Raw genomic sequence first — 24,949 nt, 5'->3', positions numbered from 1 at the left:
TGTTTATAAAGCCTGTGTGCAGATAACTTATTAGGTTTGGGTCTAGGAGACAGGAGTTTGACTTGTGTGGAGTCACTGTGCTGCCGCCAGATTGCTAATTCCTGACTGCATTTGACTAAGCTGTGTTTAAAAAAAAAGTCTGCATGAAGTTCACTCATTTTTAGAAATTTTCCATACTAGAAGATATAAAACTCATGTGTTCAATGTGCTTGACAGCCAAGAAGCAGTCTATTTTGGATTTGTGGGTTGGATTTTTTTTTTCAGCCAGAAGGGAAGATGGCTGTTCTCTGTTCATGATACGTTTGACCTTGAAGCTGTCTTCTATTCAGTCATACTAGCGATAGAGGCTATCCTAGGAGGAAAAAAGGTGGGGATTTTTCAGTGAGAGATAAACGTGTGTATGCACTGACTGTTTAAACTGTGTGTAGTGCTGCTGACTTGCTCTGCAATGCTTTTGAGGCTCTGAACCTCCTTCCCTGAAGCTTGGTTATAGCAGGGAATGTTACTAGTTTCTTAATTTCCCGAGCTTGAGTTTTTGTTGCATTATTATATTAAAAACTAAACAATATTTAATTTAAATCTAGATGTTTTCTTATTTCTTAAAATTTCAATTTCCGAAAGAAATGTTTTTGCATTCCTGTATACTGTTACTCCTTGTCTACTTTTCAGTTTTATGTCTGTTTTCTCAGTTGCTCTTTCTACTCTGCAGTAAGGAAAACAAAGTAGATGTCATAATCCCCATTTTACAATTAGAGGGGAGACTGCCATAGAGATTCTGCGACTTTACCAGAGTCCTGTGGCATTTTAGAGCAAGAAGGGATTTTAGAGATGATACACACACACACACACACACTCCCACCACGCAGCCCCCACCCTCGCTGCCACACACACACACACACACACACACTCACACACTCCCACCCCGCAGCCCCCATCCCTGCTGCCACACACACACACACACACACACACACACACACACTCACACTCACACACTCCCACCCCGCAGCCCCCACCCCTGCTGCCACACACACACACACACACACACACACACACTCCCACCCCGCAGCCCCCACCCCCGCTGCCACACACACACCCACACCCACACCCACACCCACACACCCACACCCACACCCACCCCGCAGCCCCCATCCCTGCTGCTAGAGGAATCTTCTTCCTGAGGTCTCAGCTACTTAGAGCAGGGACTGGCATTCACATCTTTGGTCTTCCTGTCTTAATCTTCCCCACCTCTTTCTGTTTAAACCTGACTCAGGTTCATAGCTAATTGTAGGAGGTTTGCTGTATTTTTTGGTTTGTTGGAAGAGAATTCAGTGGATTTTGAACCTAGATATCAGGTGTCTGTAATTACTTTTAATTAGGCCTAAAATAACTTTGGATGTAATCTGACTGCTGAAATGTGTGTGTAGAAAATGAACTGTTTCTGGATAACCTTCAAGTGATAAGAACACTTTATCTGCATACTTCTGTGTGTGTGTTAGTCGCTCAGTCGTGTCCAACTCTGCAGCCCCATGGACTACAGCCCTCCGTGAGCCTCTGTCCATGGGATTCTTCAGGCAAGAATACTGGAGTGGATTGCCATTTCCTTCTCCAGGGGAGCTTCCTGATCCAGGGATCAAACCTCAGTTTCCTGCAGGCAGATTCTTTACTATTTGAGTCACCAGGGAAGCCCAGCATACTACTATATGTCAGCATATTTTCTGGACTAACTCTAATATGTCATTTTTATTTTACAGATGATAAACTGAAGTCATCAAAGGCATAGATGACTTGTGTCATGTACAGGCTTAAGTTTCTTGTAGAGGTTATATACATTACAGAGTTGATGAGATGATCTTATTTCTCTCAGTAATGAAATGTGTTATTTTTAACAGGCAAAGGGTGTTGTGAATACAGCTGTGTCCGCAGCAGTCCAAGCTGTTCGGGGCAGAGGAAGAGGAACTCTAACAAGGGGGGCTTTTGTTGGGGCCACAGCTGCTCCCGGCTACATAGCTCCAGGTATAGTACAACCTGAGAGATGTCTGCCTCCTTTTTCTGGGCCACAGTTTCCAAGAATAGCTTCTCCTTTATTTTCCAGGGTTACACAGGGTTTCTGGAAACATAATACAGGTATAGGATGCATATGCACTGAAATTTAAAAGAAGAGAGTCTATAGAATGTTATTAGGTTTTCTCCTGGAATTTGCTGAATGACTAGAGGCCTTTTGGAGGGAGGTGACAGATGAAGAATATTGCACTTGGTGGAGGGGTCATATTTTGACAATGAGAAAGCTCAGAGATATTCCACACACTGGGGAGTTTGGATACTGAGCAGGGTGTATTCATTAGGGACACAGATGACAGGTTGGGTATCACAGGTGAGAAAAACGATTTGGTAAGAGGCTGCTCAGTTGGGGTGAAGCCTGACGGTGTTAGCATTTCTTTAACTCAGTGTCTGGTGAATCATCAAGGGCTGTAGAATTACATAAAAAAGAAAGGGGGAGCTTTCTTATTCAGTGCTCAGTATTCAGTAGATACTTACATATAAATGATTTCAGTTACTTGATTTTAGTCTTTACAGTGTTTCCTCAAGTAGGAATTATTTCTGTTTTTTTCCAGATGAGGAAAAACTAAAGTTTAGGGAGGTGAGGCAGTGAGCTCAGTGTGAGACATCTTGTGAACAGCAGAGCAGAGATCTGAATGTAAGAGTTTCTAGTTCCAAAGTTTGTATTATTTCCATTTCACAACATGGCTTGAGGAAGATGGGGAAAGAAGCCTTCTTTCTGTCTTCTCTTCCAATCTTTATATCATTTTAGCAGTAGCTATACAGCTGTCTTGTTGAAGTTAAGTTAAATTCCTGTAATCGTGCAAGCATGGAACTTTGAACTTGACAAGTAAACCTCTTGTAGTTGTTGAGCAGATAAATTGTCGTAAAGATTGGGTCTTGTCATTATTTTTTGTGTAACTGTGTGACACTCATAAAAAGTTCACTTAGATTGTGGGTTATTTCCCCCCTGCCCCAAGAAAGAATTAGGATAGGCTTTTTGGGAAGTTTTGTGGATAATGTGGCTTTGGAGTCAAGCTTCTAGAAGTTGATCCTCTAGGGGCTTAGCTCAAAAATGTGTCATATAAAGAATGTCCTCTCTCATTCAAATATTGTGTGCCTGCTCTGACACAGAGCAGGATGGCATTTTGTTCTCCTGGAGTGTTTGGCATAAAGATGAGATATACTAATGGAATGCTCACGACTGACCAAGCTGCTGTGATAAAGGAGAAAGGCACAGTGCTGTGAGGGAACGTGACAGGGAAACCTGGTCTAGTCTGTTGGGGACTCAAAGGTTTTCCTGAAGACGTGACACTTGAACTGAGCTTTGAAGAATGAGTAGGAGTTAGAGTAGATTCAGATGGAAGAGCACTGCCTGCAGAGGGACCAGCATGTCAGCACCCTGTGGTGCTGGTGGGAGGGAACTTAACTCATTTGAAGAACTGGGATGAGACCAGTCTGTAGTGTGGAGAGCCCAGGGAGTGGGTAGGGTGGATTTGAGCTGAAGCTGGATGTTTAGTCCCAGTCCTGGAGGTCTTGGTTTGGGTTTTGGTCTTAGAACCTAAGTGCAGTGGGAAGTCGTGAAGGGTTCTAAGAGAAGTGATGAGATCAGACTTTATTTGTAAAAATCACTCTCTGTTGTATGAAGATGACTTGTAGGGGCAGAAGTTGGCATGCCAAGACACAGTAGAAGGTTTTTGTAAACTCAGAGCCCAGATAGGAGGCAGTGGAGGCACCTCCTGTGGGTGTAGGGAAGTAGAAGGGTGGCAGGAAGTGAGCAGATGGAACAACTTAAGAGGCAATTGATTGGTTTATTGTGGAGAATGAAACAGAGTGAGATTTCAGGTGTCCCTGCAGGATCTTCAGCTGCAGGAGGTGGGTTGGAGGTGGTGCCATTGAAAGAGACAGACGCTGAAAGACCCGTGGCAGTGGGACCAGGGGAGGAAGGAGGGTGGTTACAGTTTGATACAGTTTGTGTGTCCAAAATTAAGACCTTTTTCTGTACATCTCACTATTTTATGGAAATTTAAATTTTTTTTTTTTTGCCTTGTTTAACGTCTTGTTAAAGGAAGCGGCTTTCATTAAACAGTAGTAGGCAGCTTGAGGTGAACTGTCTTGCCTTTGGTGATGTGCTTGTCCTTGTGTGTCCAGCTGCTGGGTCATGGAATGTTCTCCTCACCCAGGTGGCCAGCCACCATCTGCTAGTAGCAGTGATTGTGAGGGAATCCTAGTAGCTTCTCTCTTACATCATTGCCCTGAGCTCTGCAAAGGCCTGTCTCCTGAAGGCTTTCAAAAGGAAGTTCTTTTATAGCCTAGAGAACATTCAGAAGAGGTCAAATTAGATTATGAATAGGTTATATGCCTTTTGCAGAGCGTATTCCTTGCAGCAGGGACTGTAGTATTTTTACATATGTTTTTAAATGCATTCCTCTGCGGTCAGTTTCTGCAGAAGACTGAGGCTCTGAGAGGGTAAATATTAAATAGTGCGTGCAATTCAAAGTCACCTTGCTTAGTGGGACGGGAAGTCAGGATTAGAAGCTCGTGGCCTGTACTGGAGCACAACTGCTGGCCAGCTCAGCAGTTATAGTTTCTCTCTTTAAGGAGATTTTAGTCAAGCCTTTGAAACTATAACCTTTGCTAACCAACTGCCTTTTCCTGGAATAAATCTGGTATACAGCATTCTTTTTTAAGCATTAACTTCTTTTTTGGCTTCTGATACTTTTCCTACTGTTCATTTCCTACTGCTTATTTCAGCTGTCTTTTGTCCTCTTGAAATATGTGATGTAGTGAGCACTAAAGACTCAGTTGTACAGCCCCTAGGTTTATGACTTAAGTGTAGACTAAAAAGTGAAAAATTTTATCTCTTATGAAAATGTTTCAATTAGTCCCCAAAAGCAGTTTACTTTTTTTTTCAACATATGCTTGAATATTTTGTCTCAAATGAGAGATTTGGAACTGAGCATTCAAAGATGACTTAAGATTTAGCATCTGCCCCAGGGAATGCTAGGGGTCACTTGGGATGGGAACAGACACTTTAGAAAGCACCATGAAATACAATATAAGCGATGATATGGGGTGGGCCGAGTGAACCGCAAGCCTAGGGGACTTCACAGAGGAGGTGATTCCCAAAGGATGAGTTGGAGTTGATCAGCTAAAGAAGAAGGGAAAAAAATCATTTTAGCAGCAGAAATGATTGTAGGAAAAGGGGCTGTGAGGTTAAAAGGCTGGATTTGTTTTTGGTACAAGGTGAAGGGCCCGTGTAGATTTTGTGCCTTTATTCTGTTTTTCCTAGAGATTTACCCAAGTGTTTTAATATTTATATGTTTTAAAGTCATTTTACTGAAAGGTTAAAGATTGTTTCTGTTAACATACTGTTTCTAACCCCTATACAACTATAAAGTAGCTTGGAGGGTTTCCCATCTTATAGATGAAAGTGGCAGCTCAAAGTTAGATATCTGAGGACATAGAAGAAACTAGTGGTAGAACTAACTGGTTCAAAACGTGTTCTTTGTACTAGTTTATGTTGACAGTATGAGCCTTTTCATAGGCACCAGATGCTAATGTCAATTTTAGCAACATTTATTGAGAGACCCTGTGCTGGGGCCCAGAATTAGGATATAAGCAAGGCATGGAGCTCGGCCTCAAGCCTGCAGCCTGATGTGTGTGCCTCTTTACTGGCATTTGAGGCTTTAGTCTGCTCTTGTTACTGCTTTCTGAAAAAAGACTTGGAAATTTCTATTATCCAACTTTGAGAAATTGGTAATTTGAGTGGTTCTGAGTATTGTTTTGTTGAACAAATTATGTTTAGTGAGTGGTTACTACATGCCATTCTGCTAGGTTCCGGTGATACAAAGATGTATAAGACTTGAGTCTCTGCCATTCTAGTGGGGAATGCAGGTAGAGTTGATAATCAGTGTAATGTGGTAAGTGTAGTGAGAAGTAAGTGTACCCAGTATCTGGTAGGCCATAATAAAAAGCTTCCAATCTGCGTAGGCATGGAGGGATTGGTGGACTAGGGCCATCCTGGGAAGGGTTCTTGGTCAGCCACACCTGGAAGAAGGCCTCAGGCAGGGCCCAAGGTGTCGGGCGGCGTTCCTTGTGAATCGGGCCAGCGCTGACTGCCCTTTGTCCTGACTGATCTGCTCTCTCCTTCTTTGCACCAGGCTATGGAACACCCTATGGTTACAGCACAGCTGCCCCTGCCTATGGTATGTACACTGTCTTACTGATTTCTCCTTTTAGCCTCTCTGCACAGCAATCCAAAGCACAGTTTGTATCTAGGGTTTCTTTAAATGAATTGGAGGATCTCAGACCTACTCATTCTAGTGACCCAACTTAAATTCCCTTTGAAAATGCCACAACCTTGTGGTTCTTGGTTTGGTTGGAGTTGCTCTTCTCTCTGCTTTGCCTGATTGAAGGACTGCTTGTTCTAATTGCCTGTTTCTGACCATATTGAAATTAAATATTCTAAGTAGTTCTTCTTACAGCCAACTTACACTCCATTCAAAGGCTACTGAAGGGCCATACCCAGTTCCTAGCTTGGCTGCCTGCCAGTAAGAGAGGCACATTTAAGTTTCTGGTTAGAAACTGTATGAACTGCAGGTGATTTGAGTTAGGGATAGGAAGTACTCACTTCACATTGGTAGTGTTATGCTTTGTTGTGAATTTTGCTGTGGAGGTGAAGGGAACAGGTCCCAGAGAGTGATGCAGGGTTATCCACAGCAGTGTTACCGAAGTTCTTACTGCAGAAAGTCTGTGTAGTACATGTGAGAAAATCATAGGAATATCTCTTCTCCCTTCAAAAATAAAAATAAAGGCAAATGCAGAAATGAACCTCAGTGGCCCTTTGGATAACTTTTGAATGAGGTTTATGTGGCAATGGAGGCAGTAGGTTTGGAGTCAGTGATATGCTCTCTTAGACATCTTTCCTGTCTTGGGTGCTACATGGTATAGAATCAGCCATCTGCAGAATGTTTGTCACTTAGAGCAAAAGAGCGCCAGTGTGTGTGCTCATGTGAGTGTGTGAGAGCGTGCGTGTGGAGCAACACGAGTGCGTGTGCCCCAGTGCGACCCTAGGCTGGGCGTGCGTGCACACGGAAGAGAAGGACCTTGCCTGTGCTGCTACTTGTGGTGGTGGTCCTTCACACGAGCCTCAGGCCTTTCCTTGTGCTTTTTCTCTTCATGCATCAGCTTTCCCATTTTTGTTTGGATGGAAATTATGGGTCTTTAAGACACTGCTAAATTGAAGCTTCATTTGATTTCATAACTATAGAAATAAGTAGAAAGTGAACAATTTGAGCACTTTCCCCATTAAGATAGATCTTTTACAACCTGGAAAGATGTAGGGAAGCTGGAAGACTGACATTTGGGGTAGGTTTTCTCTAAGGTTGAGAACAGAGTCTGGAGTTTCAGCCTTACCTGCATGTCTCCATTGGCATACTCAGCTGTGGCCAGGGGCTCCCCGTATTCCGTTTATTCTTAGATACAAGGAGGGGGTTAGGAACTGGGGGCTCATTTAGGAATATGCTGTCTTTTAGAATTTATTTTAAATTCAAACTCTCTAGCTTCTTTTGATTTGGCCATTTGCTTTTACCATTCAGCCAACTTCTGCATATCTCGACCACCTCTCCTTCCTGTGAATTAGGTCTGGTCAGTTTATCCAAATACATTTTGACTCACTGGACTCATTGTGATATGTCTTGTGTGAAAGCCAAAGCATCTGCCTTCTAGGGCAGGTCCTTAAGTTGGTGCCTTTCTTTTAGACATAGTAAGACCCATGTTCTTTAGGTTTGCAAGAGCTTTTTTTCTTTAAAACACTTACCTATCTAGGCTCTAAGGTACATTCATGTTTTTCCTCAGTCTTTTTAATTTCTCTCTCGTTCTTCCCTTTCCTCTAACATTAAACTTCCACCCTGCGGCCTCCGAGCCCGCTCTTCAGAAGGCTCCTCTCTTCCATGTGTCATATAACTGACTTCCAAAGCTGGTGAAATTTAATGCCCCCATTTTTCACATAAAAGATATGGTTTTTAAATGTTACTGTGATGCCAACCTACTAAAACGATGCTTTATTTTGGCTGTAAGGTAAACATGTCTCTGGCCTTCGTAAAGCTGTTGCATGTGGGGTGGTTTCCCTCTGATCATCTGGTGCTCTCAGATACCTGCTGTTGCTGCTTTGTGATTTCTCCATAGGTTAAACATTAGAGCAGAAACAAGGAGCAGATTTCAAATCATGCTCGAGTATGCAGAAGTTTGTGAGGCCACAAGAACTCATTAATTACAAAATTAAGAAAGTAATTAATCTTTCCAGATTTGCCATGCCAATATTGGCATTAGCCATTAAGATAAATACCTGGTCACAACTCCAGTTGGAACTGTCTTTCTGGGGAGCTGAGGCCTGCACAGAAAGCTGTGTTTGAATCTTGACAATCCCTGTTTCTCCTGTAATATGTGATGTGCCGAACTGAGAGTCACTTTAGAATATCAATGGCATTGCTTTTGAGCTTTGTAATTGATGGCAGCTCACTCAAATGAAATCCCTTTTTGGATATCATTCTTCCTGTGATGTAGCCATCTTAATTTTGAGTGGCAAATATTATCACACTATTAAGAGTAATTTCAAAGTTTGTGGGCCTCTTTCATAATGGTACATGTTGACTGACTAATCTGGAAAAGGTTAATGATAATCTCTGTAAGATTCTTTTTTTTAACCTGAAATTTTTATTGGATTATTAAACTTATTTGGAGTCCTCTCCGTTTCTTTTCTCTGTAGGTTTACCCAAGAGAATGGTTCTGTTACCCGTTATGAAATTCCCAACATATCCTGTTCCCCACTACTCATTCTTTTAGCAAATGACAGAAGCTAATTCCTATTCCAACAACAACCCAGTACATACAGAATGTTAGCGAAAAAGCCTTTTTATCCTGCTTTCTTTGAACACATACTTGATCAAAATTATTTGTAAAGAACATCTTTTCCTACTTTTTGATTTTAACAAATGCAAATTTAGTTCTCTAAAACTTGAAAACAAACAAAAAAGAAACTAGTTCTGTGAAACGGTACCTCATTTCCGGAAAATAACTTATACCAGCCCTTCTGTTCTAGGGAAATAAGTCTAGCAGTTCAAAGTTTAAGTTTTAAGAGGAATATCAGATTATGTAAAATTAAATTTGTGAAGGATGTATAGAGTCTCAAACACTGATCACAAATAAACTGCTTTGTTGTAACACAAGAGTACTGCCTGGTTCCTGACGCAGTCACTGATGCTTAGCTGATTGATCTGTATTTGCCCCAGGGCACTTTAATTCGGGCTGTAGTTATTTTTTTTAATACAATAGAGACTTTTCATTTAAACTTTAACTTTGTAAATATTGAAGTGTGTAATTAAAGCCAATAAAATATGGGTTTGAATATTGTTTTAGCTTATTATTTTTGATATGTTTTGGTATCAAATTATAAAGAATTGAGAACTAATAACTTAGCCCTAGAAACCCATTCATTTGTAAGTAAACTGATAAAACAAAGCAAAGACGATTGTTAGTTTGAGCCCGTCTATTTACTTTGTAAGCCCTTTGTACTCCTGCTGTACAAGGGCATCCCCTGATAAAGGTTTATTCTGTTATCTGACAATGGCTTATTAAAATGATGGCACTACCCAGAGATGGGGAAGGAGGAATGTGATTATTTTAGTTTCCGAATTTCCAAGTTTTAAAAAATAATAAATTAATCCATCAATGACCCTCTCGTTCTTGTGGCCTTCTTCACTCTGTAAGATACTGTGTTCACTCCCTGGCTTTTTTCATGTAGACAGAAGATTAGCAATTTTTCTGGAATTCATTGAAGGGTCTCTTATCCTCTTCAATTACATCAGAATCTAAAGCAGCAACAGGGTCCCCATAAAAACTTGCTCTTCGATTGTCCCAGTTCTTGTTGAGTGCTGCTGTGAAAAGTGACACGTTTCAGCCATGGGTCAGCATTTAGTTTTTAAGACACCTGATTAAGCTGGTGAAAAATGATCAGTCGGTAACACTGTGCTGTTCTATAAGGGTGCAGACCTAAGTCTTCCACTTGCATTCTCACCTCCTTTGGAAGCCTATGATGTTACTAGAAGGTAATGGTTTCATTAAGGTACTCACCCCCATGAAGGCAACATTGTGGTTCCGTGTTGATATCTACAAGTTGCTGTGTCTTAAAATTGTCCATTTTTAGTTTGAATTAGCTTTCCTCCTCTTTCTTCATTTCTGTCTTTTGGAGCTGAATAGTGCTCATCGCTGAGAGTGGGCTTCAAAATATGGCAAATTTATGTACCCAATTTCTCTGGGACCACTAAACAAGCATGAAACAGGCAGTTGAAAATAAATGTTAGTGTTACTTAATCACATATCTGATTTTTACACCACAGCTTGTCTGTTCCTTCAGCTCCTTGACCTTTTGTCTGTATCAGTGGTGGGTGATACTTTAATAAAACCTCATCACTTGCTGGAAGTAGCTGTGAACTTACCATTCTCATCCTGTGCATTAGTGGCTAGACCTACACAAGAGGGCCCATCTCAGCTGGGAGTTTTCATGTTTCATTGATTTGTTTTGCTGACCTATGGATGAAACAGAGCCATCACTGAGAAGAAAAAGCATGGCTGGTAGTGTCCAGTTTTTCTTAATTATTTACAACAGCCCTCTTTGTTTATGGAATACTATTAATTGGCAGCTGCAGCTGTATTGTTATTTGAAATTGATTGTCAAATTTGCATTCCAAGTTGGAATCTCTCTGGAGATTTCTCTTTAGAAAATTCTTTCAAAGTAGCTGACTTGTAACCCCTCTGTAACGGTGCAAAGGGAGCTGTGCTCTTTTCCACCATGATGGCAGTCATTTCAAATGGTTTCTACCAAGTCTTTTTTTTTTTTTTTTTAATTTGTTGTTTGTTGGAAGTTACTAACCATGTTTTGTAAACCTGCCCAGTTGCTGCAAACTTTGACATTTCTCTGCTTTACTTAAAATAATCGAGCTGTCAGTCCTTTGTTAGAAGTGGTAACCATGCAAGTTCAACTGTTTAAATTTTGTAATGGATTAAGTGTCCTCCCCCACCCCCACCCCCCTTTGCCCGTCCCACCCCTTCATTTTGTAATGAAAATTCCACTTACAGCTGAAAGAGCAGAGAAATATAAATGAAGCTTTTGGCTTCACCAAATTCTGTGACATTAACACCAAGTTTTGCTTCTCTGCTCTTTTCTCCACTGTAGGTGGTTTTTTCATTGACAGCCCCTATTGCCAGCCTCTGAGCGTCGCACCATTTATTATTCACTTGGGCCCTCAAGATTTCTTCTCTGACTTCTAGAACCATCAGGTTGTCTGGCTTGAAATGGCAATTTCTATGTCTTGATCTTAAGAGAAATGTGACCCCCTGAGGCTTTCCAGCTTTCAGACACAGCACTCTTGACACCTCCTTTTGGAAAGCAGTGACTGAGCATTTTAAAGAAGAGCAATACTTTATTCAAAGCCACGGTGTCTGTTTGAAAACTTTTCCTTTGGAAACCTAGCAATACCTGGATATACTTAACCCCTCCTAGCCTAGTCTTTGGTCAGGGAGTCTACAGACCAGTGTAGAACTTAGAATTAGTGTATGAGCTGTGCTATCTTCTGACAATTTTTAAACTTTTTTAGCACATAAAGTGAATAGTTGCATTCCTGACTGCGTCAGTTAGTGCTATTATAATTCCTCAGAGGTAGGGGTCCTCCTTGAAGCCATATTTCTCTGCATGGGGGCTGGCACCCAGCCAGGGAGGTAGCCTGCAGCCATGTTTCTTGAGGCTGCGGGTGCACCCCGTATCTTGTGCAAGGTAATCGGTCCAATAGATTCCTGACATACCTCACGCTGACTAGACGCAGCGCGGTGCGGGGATGCGCGGGCTCCTTGAGTCGTTTGTAGGCTCTCAAATTGTTAACCTGGGGAACAAACCACTGATAGATTTTGCTGGTATTAGCCTTTTCTTCTTTTTTACAATTTTGGTGAAATGTTTGAAAATCATGAATCAGTCAGTCACCGTTATTAATTGAAGAGCTGGGAATACCTCGTTAATGTATTTTTAAAACTGGTGTTGGACCCTCTGTGTATTTCAGGTTAATACTTTTAAGCAGTTTTCAGCACGTTTATCTCACTTTATTCTCGTTCTCCTCGGACCTTCGTAGCCATATCACTTGTATAAAATAGGCTGAGATATAGTGACTGTAAGCTGTGGTCTCAGTATACAAAGGTAAGCTCTTTTATTTTCTGATTAAAGAGAAAATTAAAAATCAATGAACACAACATGCATATATGACAATCATATATGATGTATTTGATCTCTTGGGTCTTCTGTCATCACATTACTTTAAAATTTTTTATGATCTAAATGTAAAATAGTTATTTTCAGCATTTTGTTTTTTAATAATACCCTTGTAATTTGTATTCAAGAGACATTTCACTAAGTGTGTGTATGTGTATAGAAATTATGATATAACATATATGCGAATTACACACACTTATCTGTTTAAACAAAAGAATTTGGTGGTGGGATGTGTTCACCTAAGAAGATTTTAACGTCAGGGCACTCTTTCAGCCAAAGTGCTAGAATTTCGTAAGCAGCGAGATTGGGAGCAGTGCCGGCAGGACCCATTTATGTGTAGCTGCAACAGAAGCTGAGGCTCAAAGTGCCAATTTCTCAGAGAGTTCTCTGAGAAAGGAATATCTCTGATCTGTGTTGTATGCCCTAATACAACAGCAGCAAGAAGCCATAAAAAAAAAGCAATAGAAAATGAAAAAACCAAAATATTAAGGTAACTATGGAAAAATATATAATTGACTGAGTTAAACTATTTCCAGAACCAAGTATGTTAAGACTCAGAGTGGTGAATACCTGGTGTGCAGAGACCAAATAGATATAAGGAATTCCATCTTTTCCAGGTTAGATAGATGATTTATTTCCTACCTATTCACCATCATGGGGTTAATTTAAAAAATATGGTTAGGCCAAATATTTTGAAAAGGATTTGCTTCATTTAGTGTATTCCATAAATGCATTTCATTTGTATTAGATGTTCTGTGCTAAGGTTGTATTTGATATATACATATATATATATATATAGATTAAAATGAAGCTTATGTTTTATATTTGTCTCTAAGTAGCAGTTTTCTTTTTCCTACTAACTTTGAAGGTTGCTGGGACAATTTTTTTCCCATACAGAATCTGTATGTATGTTGAATGTGGCTTTGGCATCTGTAAAAGTTTGTATGAGGCCTAGGTGACTAGTACCAAAAACATTCCAGTCCTGAACAAGCAACCGAGAGCCCCTACGTACCAGGTTCTTCTCTGGATTCTGGTGACACAGGCTCCACCCACTGGGGACCTTTTAGGTCGGAGGGTGTCTTTTTGATGGAGTTGGGCCTACTGTAAATCTCCTAGGTTGGGAGACAACACATTAGCAGTGTCAGGAGAAAATTAACTTAGTTAATAGTTCATTTATAAATTATTTAATAATATGGGCCCTCTGATATCATTGAAATGGACATCATTTGGAAACTGATTCATTTAAAATATTTCCCTGACAGTTTTGAGAGCCTGAAACGTACTCTGGTTTATGTTCATGCACCTCTATCCACATAAATGAGGAAATGAATAACAAATAGCCCAGTCCTTTTAAAGCAGTTTTTATAGTGTAGCAAAGAATAGTGGTTAATTTAAGCACTAATCATTTTTCAGTGACAAGTGAGGGGAATTTTACTCTTATAATCAGTCATTCATTATTATTTCCCTGTCTTGGGTTTCATTAATAACTGCAGTGGGAGGTAAATCTTTAGTAGTGAGAGAGAGGAGTGAACTAAGGAGATTTGCTCCCCTTTCCCCAAAAGTTAGATTTCTAGCAACCTAGAGTCCTCATCTGAGAACCAGCCGCCTGCTCTGTGAACGGCCTCCTGAAATGACTCCTGTTCAGCGTATGCCCTGCCTGCCTGGTGATGGTGCTGGGGTGGGGGTGGTCCCTCTGAGGTTGCCCAGAACAAGAAAGCTTCTGTTGTATTCAGACTTTTCTCTGTAACCATCTGAGGCCATGCCATTCAGTGACCAGAGACTTCTCAGTGTTACTAGGAGGCCGAGAAGGGAGATGGGTGGTGAGTAACCACCTGCAGAGCCAAGAAACTACCTACCACTGTGGCGAGTTCACTTTTGATGTGTTCCTCTCTAGCAGCTATTTACAGAGCTAGTACTTCTTATGTAAGTTCCTTCCTTTCCTAATAGCATCTTCCAGAAAGTCTGTTTTAGTCAAGGATTGAAGTTGACTTAATTGTAAGAATAGATATCCTTTTCCACATTATCATTTTAGGTAAGAGCTAACAGCTTCCATTGATGCTTGAAGCAGTGATCTTTGGAGATTTTTAAAAATAGCACTGTAATGCAAATTAGGTTATGTAAGCTTTACAGCACAGCTAGAAATAGAGAATAGAAACCATGTGGGACTCTGGGCCAGAGTATATTCCTCTCCCTCCAGCAAATTCCTGTAGGGTCTTGGAATTAAATGAGTTAATACACAGAGTGCTTTGAATGGTACCTGGTACATAGGAAGTGCTCAGTAAATGTTGACTGCTTTTACCGTGGTTGGCCAGGCTGTGCTGACAGGGAGTGGAGAAGCAGGTGCGTGGTCCGCTCGGATGGAACTGTGTGGGTTGCTTCGTGTACGCAGGTTTGGGGTGCTCCCTGGCTTTGGGAAAGGACTCCTAGCATCTTAGGGTCAGATAGACACAGAGCGAACACTTGGTGAGATGTGGTTTGGGAGGTGGCTGCAGGTCCACGCTGGATAAAGATGCTTGTGTTTTTGCGTGGTAGTCAGTCACTGGACAGTCTGCTGCCAGGAGTTTGTAATACTTGCTTTGGGATTTAGGTGAGCTTGGAACTTCAAAGGGGCTGAGCTTACAATGTCAGCCAGCTGATTCCAAGTTCCCTGTCTTTGCATTAGTAAGAAAAAACTGTGTGACTACAGTTAGCCCCAGAATCTGACATTCAGAGCTCACCATTTATTTGGCAGGTAGAAACTAAGTTATCATAAAGCACAGAAAAGAAAAAGGAGACTGGGAGACAGGCTTAGAAGGCTGTTGATGCAGATGCTTCTCTAAACAGCATTCTGCGCTTCTCTCTCTACAGTTTCCTGCAACACTTTGGGGATTAAAAAACCCTGTGCTTATCACCACATAAGGCCTCCCTTCTACCTGTTACACATCTGTCTCTCTGTCTCTCTACCCATTTATCTATCTGGACACAGCTGGGAAGTTGCTTTTCAGAAAAAAAAAAAAAAAAAATACATATCTATATATAGATATATATATCGGAGAAGGCAATGGCACCCCACTCCAGTACTCTTGCCTGGAAAATCCCATGGGCGGAGGAGCCTGGTGGGCTGCAGTCCATTGGGTCGTTAAGAGTCGGACACGACTGAGCAACTTCACTTTCAGTTTTCACTTTCATGCACTGGAGAAGGAAATGGCAACCCACTCCAGTGTTCTTGCCTGGAGAATCCCAGGGATGGGGCAGCCTGGTGGGCTGCCATCTATGGGGTCGCACAGAGTCGGACACGACTGAAGCGACTTAGCAGCAGCAGCAGCAGATATATATAGATATAGATGTAGATGGCTGGACTGAATAAAGGGTGAGCATCTTCGTGTCTCTGGTTCGCACGTGTCCGCACTGAACCTCAGGAGCCTCTGGAGGTTGTGGCCGCACCTCTCTGCCTGTGGAGGTGAGCTGAGTGGGGAATGCAGACTGAGTTTGGTGATGTTCTGAGGTTAAAAAAACTGTGTAGACAGAACTGTTACTTCTACAGGCAAGTAAGATAGATTTGCAGTCAGGAGGTTTTTCTTAAATTCAAGAAATATTTGTGTAAGTGATGCCTTGGCAGAAGTGACCCCACTCCACTGCTGTGGCTGTTGAGTGGGATCCTTGCCTCATTAATAAACTCTGTGGGAAGCCCTCGGGGTTTTGTTTGTTTTGTCTTGTCTTGACCAATCAGTAGGTAACACCTTAATTACTTGGCCCTTCTAAGGAGGGTCTTTCTTGGCAGAACTCTGCTGTCTCTGCTGGTGGGTAGCATGGGGATTGCCACCATCTGCCCGGGCTGCTTGAGAGTCATATTAGCGTCTCCTAACTGGAGATGTGGTCTCGAGTCATCTTTTCGCTGCTTGTGGCCCCAAGGTGGTGAGGGAATGAGCCACTGCTGGGAGAGTGTTCTCTTAGCGCTGCCTAGGCGCCTGGTTTCTCTAGGCTTTGCTTCATTTTCTCCTCCCTTGATCCTTTTGTGCCATATGGAAGAACAGTCTCTGCATTCACATGTTAGCTGAATGTCCCAAGTAGTTACTGGTAGCCCTCAAGTCAGTTCATCTGGGGGGCCTCTGGGCAGCAGTGGATGGAAGAAAGAGCAGGAGGAAAGACGCTAAAATTGGTATCTTGTGTGTGCCAGGCACTTGGACATTTTTCTTCTCAACCCTCTTCAAGGTGGTATATTTTACAGATGAAAAAAACTGATGCTCAGAGTGAAGGGCTAGAGTCAGGACTGAAACCCAGAGGCTTTAAGTGCCATGCCTTTTTCTGCAGCACCAAGCTGTGGATTAAAAGAAAGTGAGAAAGCATGCTGGGTGACAGGAAGGTGGTGTGTGGGCAGCGAGGCAGGGCCACGTGGCGCCTGTGAAGGGCCTGAACACAAGCCAGGGCCTCACTGTCATGGGGTCTTTGGAGCTCACAGGCTCAGGCCAATCCTTGGATCTGTGCTGGAGGCTAGGCTTTAACTTGAGGTCATTTTAGACCAGTATCCTGGCTGAAAATAGGGCTATTTTCTTTTAGAGTGACTGGAAAGATAGATTGGAAGGCTGAGGTGTGGCTGTATAAACAGAGGAAGCTTTTGTATTTGAGGCTTGTTTTTCTGTTTGAATATTAGTGAGAAATTGAGGTGTATGTTTTCATTCAGCTAATGCTTTCTGAGTACACGCTGTCTGGCCTGAGACTGGAGGTGGGGATGTCGGAGCCAGACTCTGAAGGAGAGCTGGCGAGGTGTGGCTCACTGGGGCAGCGGTGGCCCTGGGCAAGTGCTGGGCAGAGGTGGGGGTGGGGACAGGTTGCAGTGGCCTGTTCTGCCCACCAGGAGTGGCCCCTGGACTTGGCTTCAGGGAAGGCCGTGGGCCCCTCACTAGCTCCTCAGCAGGTTAGTGCCGGCTGGATCTCTGCTCAGGGTCCGGGGGGTATGGGGATGGATACAGAATCCTCTTCAGGGAGAGAGTCTTCCCTGACCCCAAGTCACTGCTGTCCTTGACAGCTGGCCATTTTTCTGAGCCATGAGCCATAATCCTGGAGGGGATCAGGGAAAAGAACCTTCTCTTCAGCCCAGACTGCAGGAGCCCCCGAGCCGTGGCCTGTGGAGAGACTGGCCCCCGTGTGTGTGGCAGCAGCAGAGTCCTCTCCCGGCTGCCACCATGCCCTGCCCTGATGGTCCCGCTCGGAGCAGCAGCAGCGCAGGGATGTGGTTCCCTCTCCACAGACAAGAAAACTGAAGCCAAGAGACTCTGAAAACCACCCAGCTTATTTGTGGCAAAGCATTGCGGCTCCTAATAAGTGAGTTTCCACCACACGGAGGCAAGGCCGTTTCTTCTGTTTTTAGAGTTCACAGAAGCCTTTCTTAGGGAGGAGATCTGACCACCACCACAACTGTGGGATCTAGAAGTTCTCTCCTTTGACAGATGAGGAAATAGAGGCTTACACAAAACGACCTGCCCAAAATCACATAGCTGGTAAGTGTCCCAGGCCACCCATTCCGATAGCGCTGTGCTCACACTAGGGCTGGTGTCGGCAGTCCAGTCTGTTGCCTGTCCTGTTTTCCAAAACCATTTGGCAACAGTTTCCTCTCCTCTTTGTGATGCATTCATCCTACTTATCTTTCTTCCAGACTTCTGGAATATATCCTGTGTAGCTTGCTCTCCCTGACTCCTGCCTCCTCCCCACCAGGGGAGAAGAGGGAAAGCAGACTTCAGATTCTTTCTTCTCTGGCTGCTCAGACATGCCAGCTGGCTCCTGGGCAGGGTTGCTGACACCCATCCTTGGGCCCCGCGACCTGCGCGTTGTCCTCGTTTTGTCAGCTGCACAGCTGTTTCCACAGACCCACTTTTGTACCATAACAGAACCCTGGGATACGTGCAAACCAGTAACTGCCACTGGAGAGGCCCCCCAGGCACTGGATGAGGGCAAGGGATATGCTGTTGACAGGTGCTTTTTCTTTGTTGAGCTTCATCCACGTTCTGGTTGTCTGCAGTCCTGTTTCTGGCTAGGCCTTCTCTGCTGCTCTAACTAAAGGGGTCGTCCTCAGTCACCTTTCCAGAGTTCTGGGGCCAGGGTCTCACTGGGCCCTTCTAGCCTGTAGCTGATCTCAGAAATTGCTCAGCTCTCTGACATCTGTGGAGGCAGCTTTATGGAAAGTATGGTGGCTGTGCCATCACCCTGGAGGGGAGTCCCTTCTCCCACATCAACTGGAAGGTGGTCCCTGAGGAGCTCAGAAAAGCGGAAGGAACCTCGAGAGAGAGAGATGAGGCTGGTGAAGGGCAGATGTGGAGACACTGTGGACCTCTCTGCCAGGTATTCTGACGGCTTCTATTTACTTGTCGTATGTGGCTCCAGAAGGGGATAGGTGGTTCTGGTGCAGCCATTTGGGCAGTTAAGGTGGCAGTGAGTGTTTCCAATAAATGCATGTGCCCAAGAGGGGAGAAGTGGTCTTGGGAGTGTCACCGATCACATCCGTGTTCTTTGCAAACTGACAGCCTGCACAGCTGGCCTCTTGCCCACACAGTCCTGGTCTCCTGGCCACGTGGAGCCCCGTCCTCAGTGTAGTCAGCACAGAAGGCTGATGAGACTGCTGCCACTCCCAGGACCACATCTCCCGTCCTGGGCACATGGATATATGGAAACATCCACTGTCACTTCCTCCTCCTAATCACGCTGTGCTGGGGCAGAAGGAGCCGCTGAAGAAAATGTCAGGATTTTCGGCTTAGCCGAGTAGAAGGTGAAACCCGACCAAGGAGCCCAGGAGGCAGGGGGATGCTTGCGAGAGGGACTCCCATTCCATCCCAGAGCAGAGCCAGGCCTGTGCAGACTGAGAACTGAGAGTGAGGGGCTCTAGGGAGGTAGCCGAGGCTTCCTGCAGAGACGGGCATCCACGGGCCCAGTGGGGCAGCCAGGTCTCGAGGGCCGTGTGGTGTGTGCAGAAGGGACAGCATGGAGGTGCTTGTTGATGGAACTGGGATGGCGAGGAAGGTGAAGTGGCACATGGGTGTGCAGTCTGGGGCCACTCTGTGAAAGGTGCTCTGCCCTCAGTGATAACCATCCTCCAGGATGGTGAGAGGACTCTGGAGGTCAGTTTGGACAGCTGGATGAGGACGGACTGAACGGAGAGGCTGATGCAGGTGCTCTGGTGAAGGATGGCGGCTGGCTGAGGGAGGCAGCCAGCGGGTTGAGAGGCAGGGAGGGCATTTCTTCACGTCCAGGCTCCTTGCCTGGGTTGGGCTGGAGGCTGTGGGGCCAGGGAACCACAGGAACCCACACCCAGCAAGGGCACGAGGGGCCCCTCTGCAGTAGGTGACGGACGATGGTGATGCCTGAGACTAACATAGGAATGGGGGGTGGCAGGGACTGCCTCCATTGGGCCAGGAAGTGGGAGTCTGGTGGGCACGGCGCCCATGCCCCTCCTGTGCTCTCTGGGAAGCTTTTTGGTGATGGATGGAGAGGTTTGTAGCCAGCTCTGCTGAGTTTGCCCATCAAGGGAGTGGCAGGTACTGGATGGTCATTGGTACAGGGGCTTCTGCTTTTTAAAGTAATGTTTAGGCCTCTTTACCTGGCAAGGGGTGGAGTCCCTTGGATTCAGCATCTGTAGAGAAAGGCCTTTAGCCAGGGGAGGTATGCAGTTGTTCTACAAGTACTTTAAAGAGGAAAAGGTGGGATTTAAAGATTACTAGTAAATCTGCTTTGGGCCTGTTTTGTTCTGCCAACTCTGGCTCATTCTGCCTAGGTGGGCAGGGAGCTCGGAGGAGTTGGTGGGGAGAGGGTGGTGCTTCTGCACGTCTGCAGTTCTGTCGCTCTGCTAGGGAGCAAGAGGCAGTGGTGGTTTGAGCACTTGTCAGAGCCGTAAAGGTCAATGTTCACTGAGACACAGCCCATCAAGCCTTTGGGATGTTCGGGAGTCTCTCTGTTCAGCCCAGTGGGCCTTTCCACGTTGTCACAACGTGGACGCTGCCTTAGGCTTGGTGTCGGTAAGTCTTTCAGGCTGTATAGCCTGTTCGGTGGTCATGGCCACTCCGTGCTGCCGTTGTAGCAGCTGAGCAGTGTACAGACAGTTGTGGGCCACACTTTTCCAGTTCCTGCTTTCCAGTCCCTCTGGCATAATCATGACTGGAAGTTTCCTCACATCTGCTGCCTGGACCCATCCACCTTCCCACAAGGCTTCCTGCATGTCTGTTAGGTGTGTAGCTCTTGCCCAGAAGGACGTCAGGTTTTGAGCTCAGGTGGGTCCTGTTTGGGGAGCGGGTGCTGAAACGAGGGAAAGCCATGGTGACCAGCTCCGGAGAGGAACGTGTGAGCTAAGGGTGCTAGGGAGCCGTGTGGAGGCTGTGCTCAGGACGGTGCCATGATGACAGACATGTTTTAGAAAGATCTTCTGCTTGGGGAAGATCAGGCTTGTTACGGTCTGGACTTTCACCCAGTTTGCTTACTGTGTTGGAACTCGAGTAGGAAGGGGAGGCCTGCGAGTCAGTCAGCTTTTCTGACTGCCGGTGGCATGAGGGGCCCAGTTTTTGACATGGCCACGTCTGCCACCTTTGCGCTGCTTCTCTCTTGCTATTCAGAAGTCCCTTACAAGGGCAACATCAGTGAAACCTTGTCTCTAGTCTAATGCTGGCTGAGGGCCTTGGTGTATGAGGGTGAAAAATGCTAGGGACGGGCTTCCCTCGCTTCAGAATGGAGTCACCTGGCAAGAAAGCCTTATGCAGGAGTGGGAGGGAGATGAAGCCTGTGAACTGCTGAGGCGGGATGCACAGGCTGGAGCAGTCACTGCTCAGGTGCATCCCAGACGCCAGGGACGACTGCAAATCGGACACGGTGCCTGCCCCAAGGTGCTCTGTGAAGTTGGGGCAATGAAAAAAACCAAGTGCTTTCTACTGGCCACAGTATTTTCCCTCAGAGATGTTTCTAGGCAAACGAAGGGCACAGCTGTTGACTGAGCACCAAGGTGACATTCAGGGCTATGAGCTGCCAGCATTCTCCTGTGATGTGGATGGAAGTCAGGAGGGTGCTGGCTTCAGAATCGCATGAGTGCCTGCGTGGACGCCTGTGGGAGTAGGTGAGGCTCCCCTGCAGCTCAGGAGACAAGGCCCCCAGCTGAGAGGCGGTGCGGCCAGCCTCACGTGGCCTGTGGGTCCTCTGGGGGTGGAGCCAGCAGGTGAGGGGTTTGGTGCTGCCTGAGCTGCTGGGCAGATGTGGGAAAGGCCTCATACTGGTGGGGGACTTTAAGGAACTGCCCGCTTGAGTGAGCTTGTGGCATCAGGTGAGGGTGGTGGAAATAGTCGCTGTGAAGTCATGGCTGCAGGGCACACACGCTGTTGTTGCTGGGCTCATCTGGCTCCTGGTGGGGCTCTTGGGATGCCAGTAGGTGTGTAACTCCAACGCATGTGGCTCGTATCTTCCAGAGGTGCAGCTGGCTCTGGCACCAGGCGTATCCTTGCACGGCAGCTCTGGCCTCACAGGGAGGCTTACTCGTGTCGGGGCACCCAGACCCTTGTGGAGTCGCCCTGTCCTAGCCCATGGTCCTGAGCTTGATACCATCTGTCTCATTTTCCTGCTTAGGGAAACAGATGATGGTCTAAAGTTCTTTTTTGAATCTAACCTAAATATTTGTTCTGGGAAGACTTTTTAAAATTTTTGTTTAGGGAAATGAGTCACAGACAGCTAGAAGACTGTCTTCTCCACTTGTACTTTATTATCAAGGACGCTGAACCTAATTCCCAGTATCCAGCCTCTTCTCTGCTCCCTTCAGGATGGCATGAGCACCTCTCCTCACAAACACCCTCGGGCTTAAGTTGTGGTTAAGCTTACACTCCTTTCCTTGTTTGCATTGCACCTTTGAGCCTCCTTGACTCTTCACCTCACCGGCTCCCTCAGCTGCGGCCCTGATGCCCAGGTAGTGATGATGGCCCCTGCGTGAGGGACAGTTGGGAGTTCAGTCAGGTTCCTGAAATACCTCTTCTTTCACCTGCCAGGCCGGCCCTATGTGGTGCGGTGGGGTTCTCTATGCGGACATGGAGTACCACTGGTCCCCTTGTTCCTTACTGTGGTGGCTTCTCAGGAGGCAGGGGCCTTTCCACACGTCCCAGGGATCAAGGGTGGTTCCGATGTCTCATGACCTGGTGTCAACCTCCAGACAGACTTCCTTTCCAGGGTCTTGAGGCCGCAAAGGGAATGCTTGGTCAGGGGGCGCCTTTGTCTCTCGTGATGTCTGAATGAGTCGTGAGCCACCTGCCTCAGGCAGACGTCATTAACTACAGCTCTCAGCAGTGGTGGAGCCTGTTGTCCCCTCGGTACCTGTGAGCTCAGCTGACTGGGGACCGGGTGGCCCAGCTGTGCTGAATCTTTCTCTAAGTGGCTGGGGCCCGGCCACATGTTGAGGAAAAAGGCAGGTCTCCTGAAGGAGCTCTAGGTGGGGCCAGGCCACGTGCAGGAGGGAGGCAGGTGGGCCAGGCCTCTTGGCCCCACAGTCCCAGCACCCTGGTCTGCCTGCCATGTAGTAGGGTTCCCGGATGGTGGCCGCTGAGACTTGCTGCTCATCCATTCCGAGCAGAATTCACTGGGAAGGAGGCAGCCAGTCTAGACCTGAAGCCCTGAGCTGTTGAAGGGGCATCTGTCCCTTACAGAGGAGGAAGGGGTCCTGCTCAGTCTTAGCCCTCCCTCAGCCAGGACAGGGGTTCAGGCGGCACCAAATGTAGCTGTGGGTAGAAGACATTTCTGGTTTACTGCACAGTTACACGTAGGACGTCGAACTTCTGGCTAACTTGCTCTCACTCTGGTCTGGTGATGAAGATAGCTTTTAAGAAATCTATATAAAATACCTGTGTTATCTATTTACTGTGTTTTTTTCTGAATACAAAAGTGTACATAGTATAACTGCAGTGCAAAGTCCTTGGCAATAACTATGTTGTGTATTATATTAAAAAAACATTGGCGAATACGAGCACCGTGGATTGTCCCCGCTCTGGGGCGGCGAGTACACGCAGGACTCTGAGCTGTAAGGCTGAGGCAGCAGCCTGCATGTGTGGACTGTCTCCAGTGCCTCGCCCAGAGATGCCTGGCCTTCATCACAGGGACTCTCTGCACCCCGACTCCCATAGGCAGCGTCCACACTGCGGCTCCTCCACACTGACTGTGTTGGACTCTAACAGACTGACTGACCCTCTTGTCTGGCTGCTGCAGCTTGTCTATAATGCCCTGACATGTTGCATTTTCCTCATTTGGATGAATAAAAATAAAAGCTTCTGTCTTCAACAGCACTGGGCTGGACTTTTCTGTGCAGGATTTACTCTGGCTCTGATGAAAGGGTCAAGTGCAGAGCCATGTTGACCCTCCAGCTCAGCACCTGAGGAGAAGGATTTCCCTCCATTGCCAGAGGGCCAGGCCTCAGCCCTACTCCTGTTTACAGTCCTTGAAACTCTGCTTCTTTGCTAATGATGCAAGTTTACGCTGCCTGAGCCTCTGACCCACAGCTGGCACAGGGGGTGCTGAGCTCTGGCCACGGCCTCGACTAGGCGTCGGTATCTCGCACACCTGCCTCAGTCTTACTCTTGACCGGTTTCCCACTTGACGCTAAGGCTTAGAGAGGTAAAGACAGTTGCCCAAGGGAGAACTTCTAAATGGTGGCAGCAACTTGAAAAACCGCTCTTCCCATTGCTCCCTGTGTGAGGTTCTGCAGTAACTGCTCCAGTAACTCTAAGGTCTCGGCTCACCCCCGGAAGAATGAGAAAGATGCCCTGGCAGCCCAGGGAGGGGTATTGGGGGAGCCAGGCCAAGGCCTGTTGCTGCCCTCCAGGTGAGTGGACGAAAGCTATGGGTGGGCGCATTGATGAGAAGGGGAGCCAGCCAGTTGCTGCTCTCTCCCGGGGGCCCTGCTCCCACCCTGAAGCCAGGGTTTCACGGGAGGAGCACTGTTTGCCTGGCTTTGGGTCAGAGAAGGTGGTGGTACCTGGTAGAAAGCACTGAAATCCAAGATCCTGTCACCACGGGCAAGCCTTTCACCTTCACATCTGGGGACAGCATCACTTAATAGGGCTGTTCCATCAACTGGAGGGAGAACACAGGGGAAGGGCCGAGCTTAACAGGAGCACGTAAGATAGAGGTGAGCGCTGAGGCCATGGCAGAGAACTCAGGAGGGAGACGTGACCTTCCCACTTGAGGTGCGCATCCAGAGTCATGGCTTGGCTTGAACCCAGGGCTTTTGGTCCAGCTGTGCCCATGCGTGCGTGCTCAGTTGTGTCCGACTCTTTGTGACCCCATGGACTGCAGCCCACCAGTCCATCCTCTAGGCAAAAACGCTGGAGTGGGTTACCACTGCTGCAGGTGATCTTCCCAACCCAGGGGTCAAACCCGCATCTCCTGCGTTGCAGGCAGTCTTTCCTACTGAGCCACTGGGAAGCCCCGGTGTGCCTGCAGTGAAGCAGTGTGAGTTTACTCCCACCTGCGGCCCACGTGGTCATCTTAAAGCAGCTGCCCTGCTGGTCGCTGGGAGCTGAGACACCGCAGGGTCTGGGCCAGAAACCTCTCCATGGGCCAGATTCCTACACCTACAGCAACGGGGGAAGGGCAGGGCTAGGGAGCGTTCAG

The 24,949-nt window shown here is 46.2% G+C and overlaps 1 protein-coding gene across 13 annotated transcripts in view; it reads left to right on the top strand.

The window, feature by feature from the left end:
• STRBP (spermatid perinuclear RNA binding protein) overlaps window positions 1-24,949 on the top strand; it is a 199,183-nt gene that overhangs the window by 155,029 nt on the left and 19,205 nt on the right. For 6 of the 13 annotated variants that reach the window (XM_061433460.1, XM_061433461.1, XM_061433463.1 and 3 more), the window contains 2 exons: window positions 1,890-2,013; window positions 6,201-23,619. In XM_061433460.1, the coding sequence (XP_061289444.1) occupies window positions 1,890-2,013; window positions 6,201-6,376 (300 nt within the window). In that variant the 3' untranslated portion in view covers window positions 6,377-23,619. Of the gene's footprint in view, window positions 1-1,889; window positions 2,014-2,612; window positions 2,696-6,200; window positions 23,620-24,949 lie in introns of those variants that run through there. The other 7 variants (XM_061433470.1, XM_061433468.1, XR_009739583.1 and 4 more) reach the window with 6 other exon arrangements.

This window comes from Bos javanicus, chromosome 11 (assembly GCF_032452875.1).
Source record: "Bos javanicus breed banteng chromosome 11, ARS-OSU_banteng_1.0, whole genome shotgun sequence".
Taxonomy (NCBI): domain Eukaryota; kingdom Metazoa; phylum Chordata; class Mammalia; order Artiodactyla; family Bovidae; genus Bos; species Bos javanicus.
Note: the sequence above shows the minus strand (reverse complement) of the source record. Positions and strands in the feature narration are given on the sequence as shown.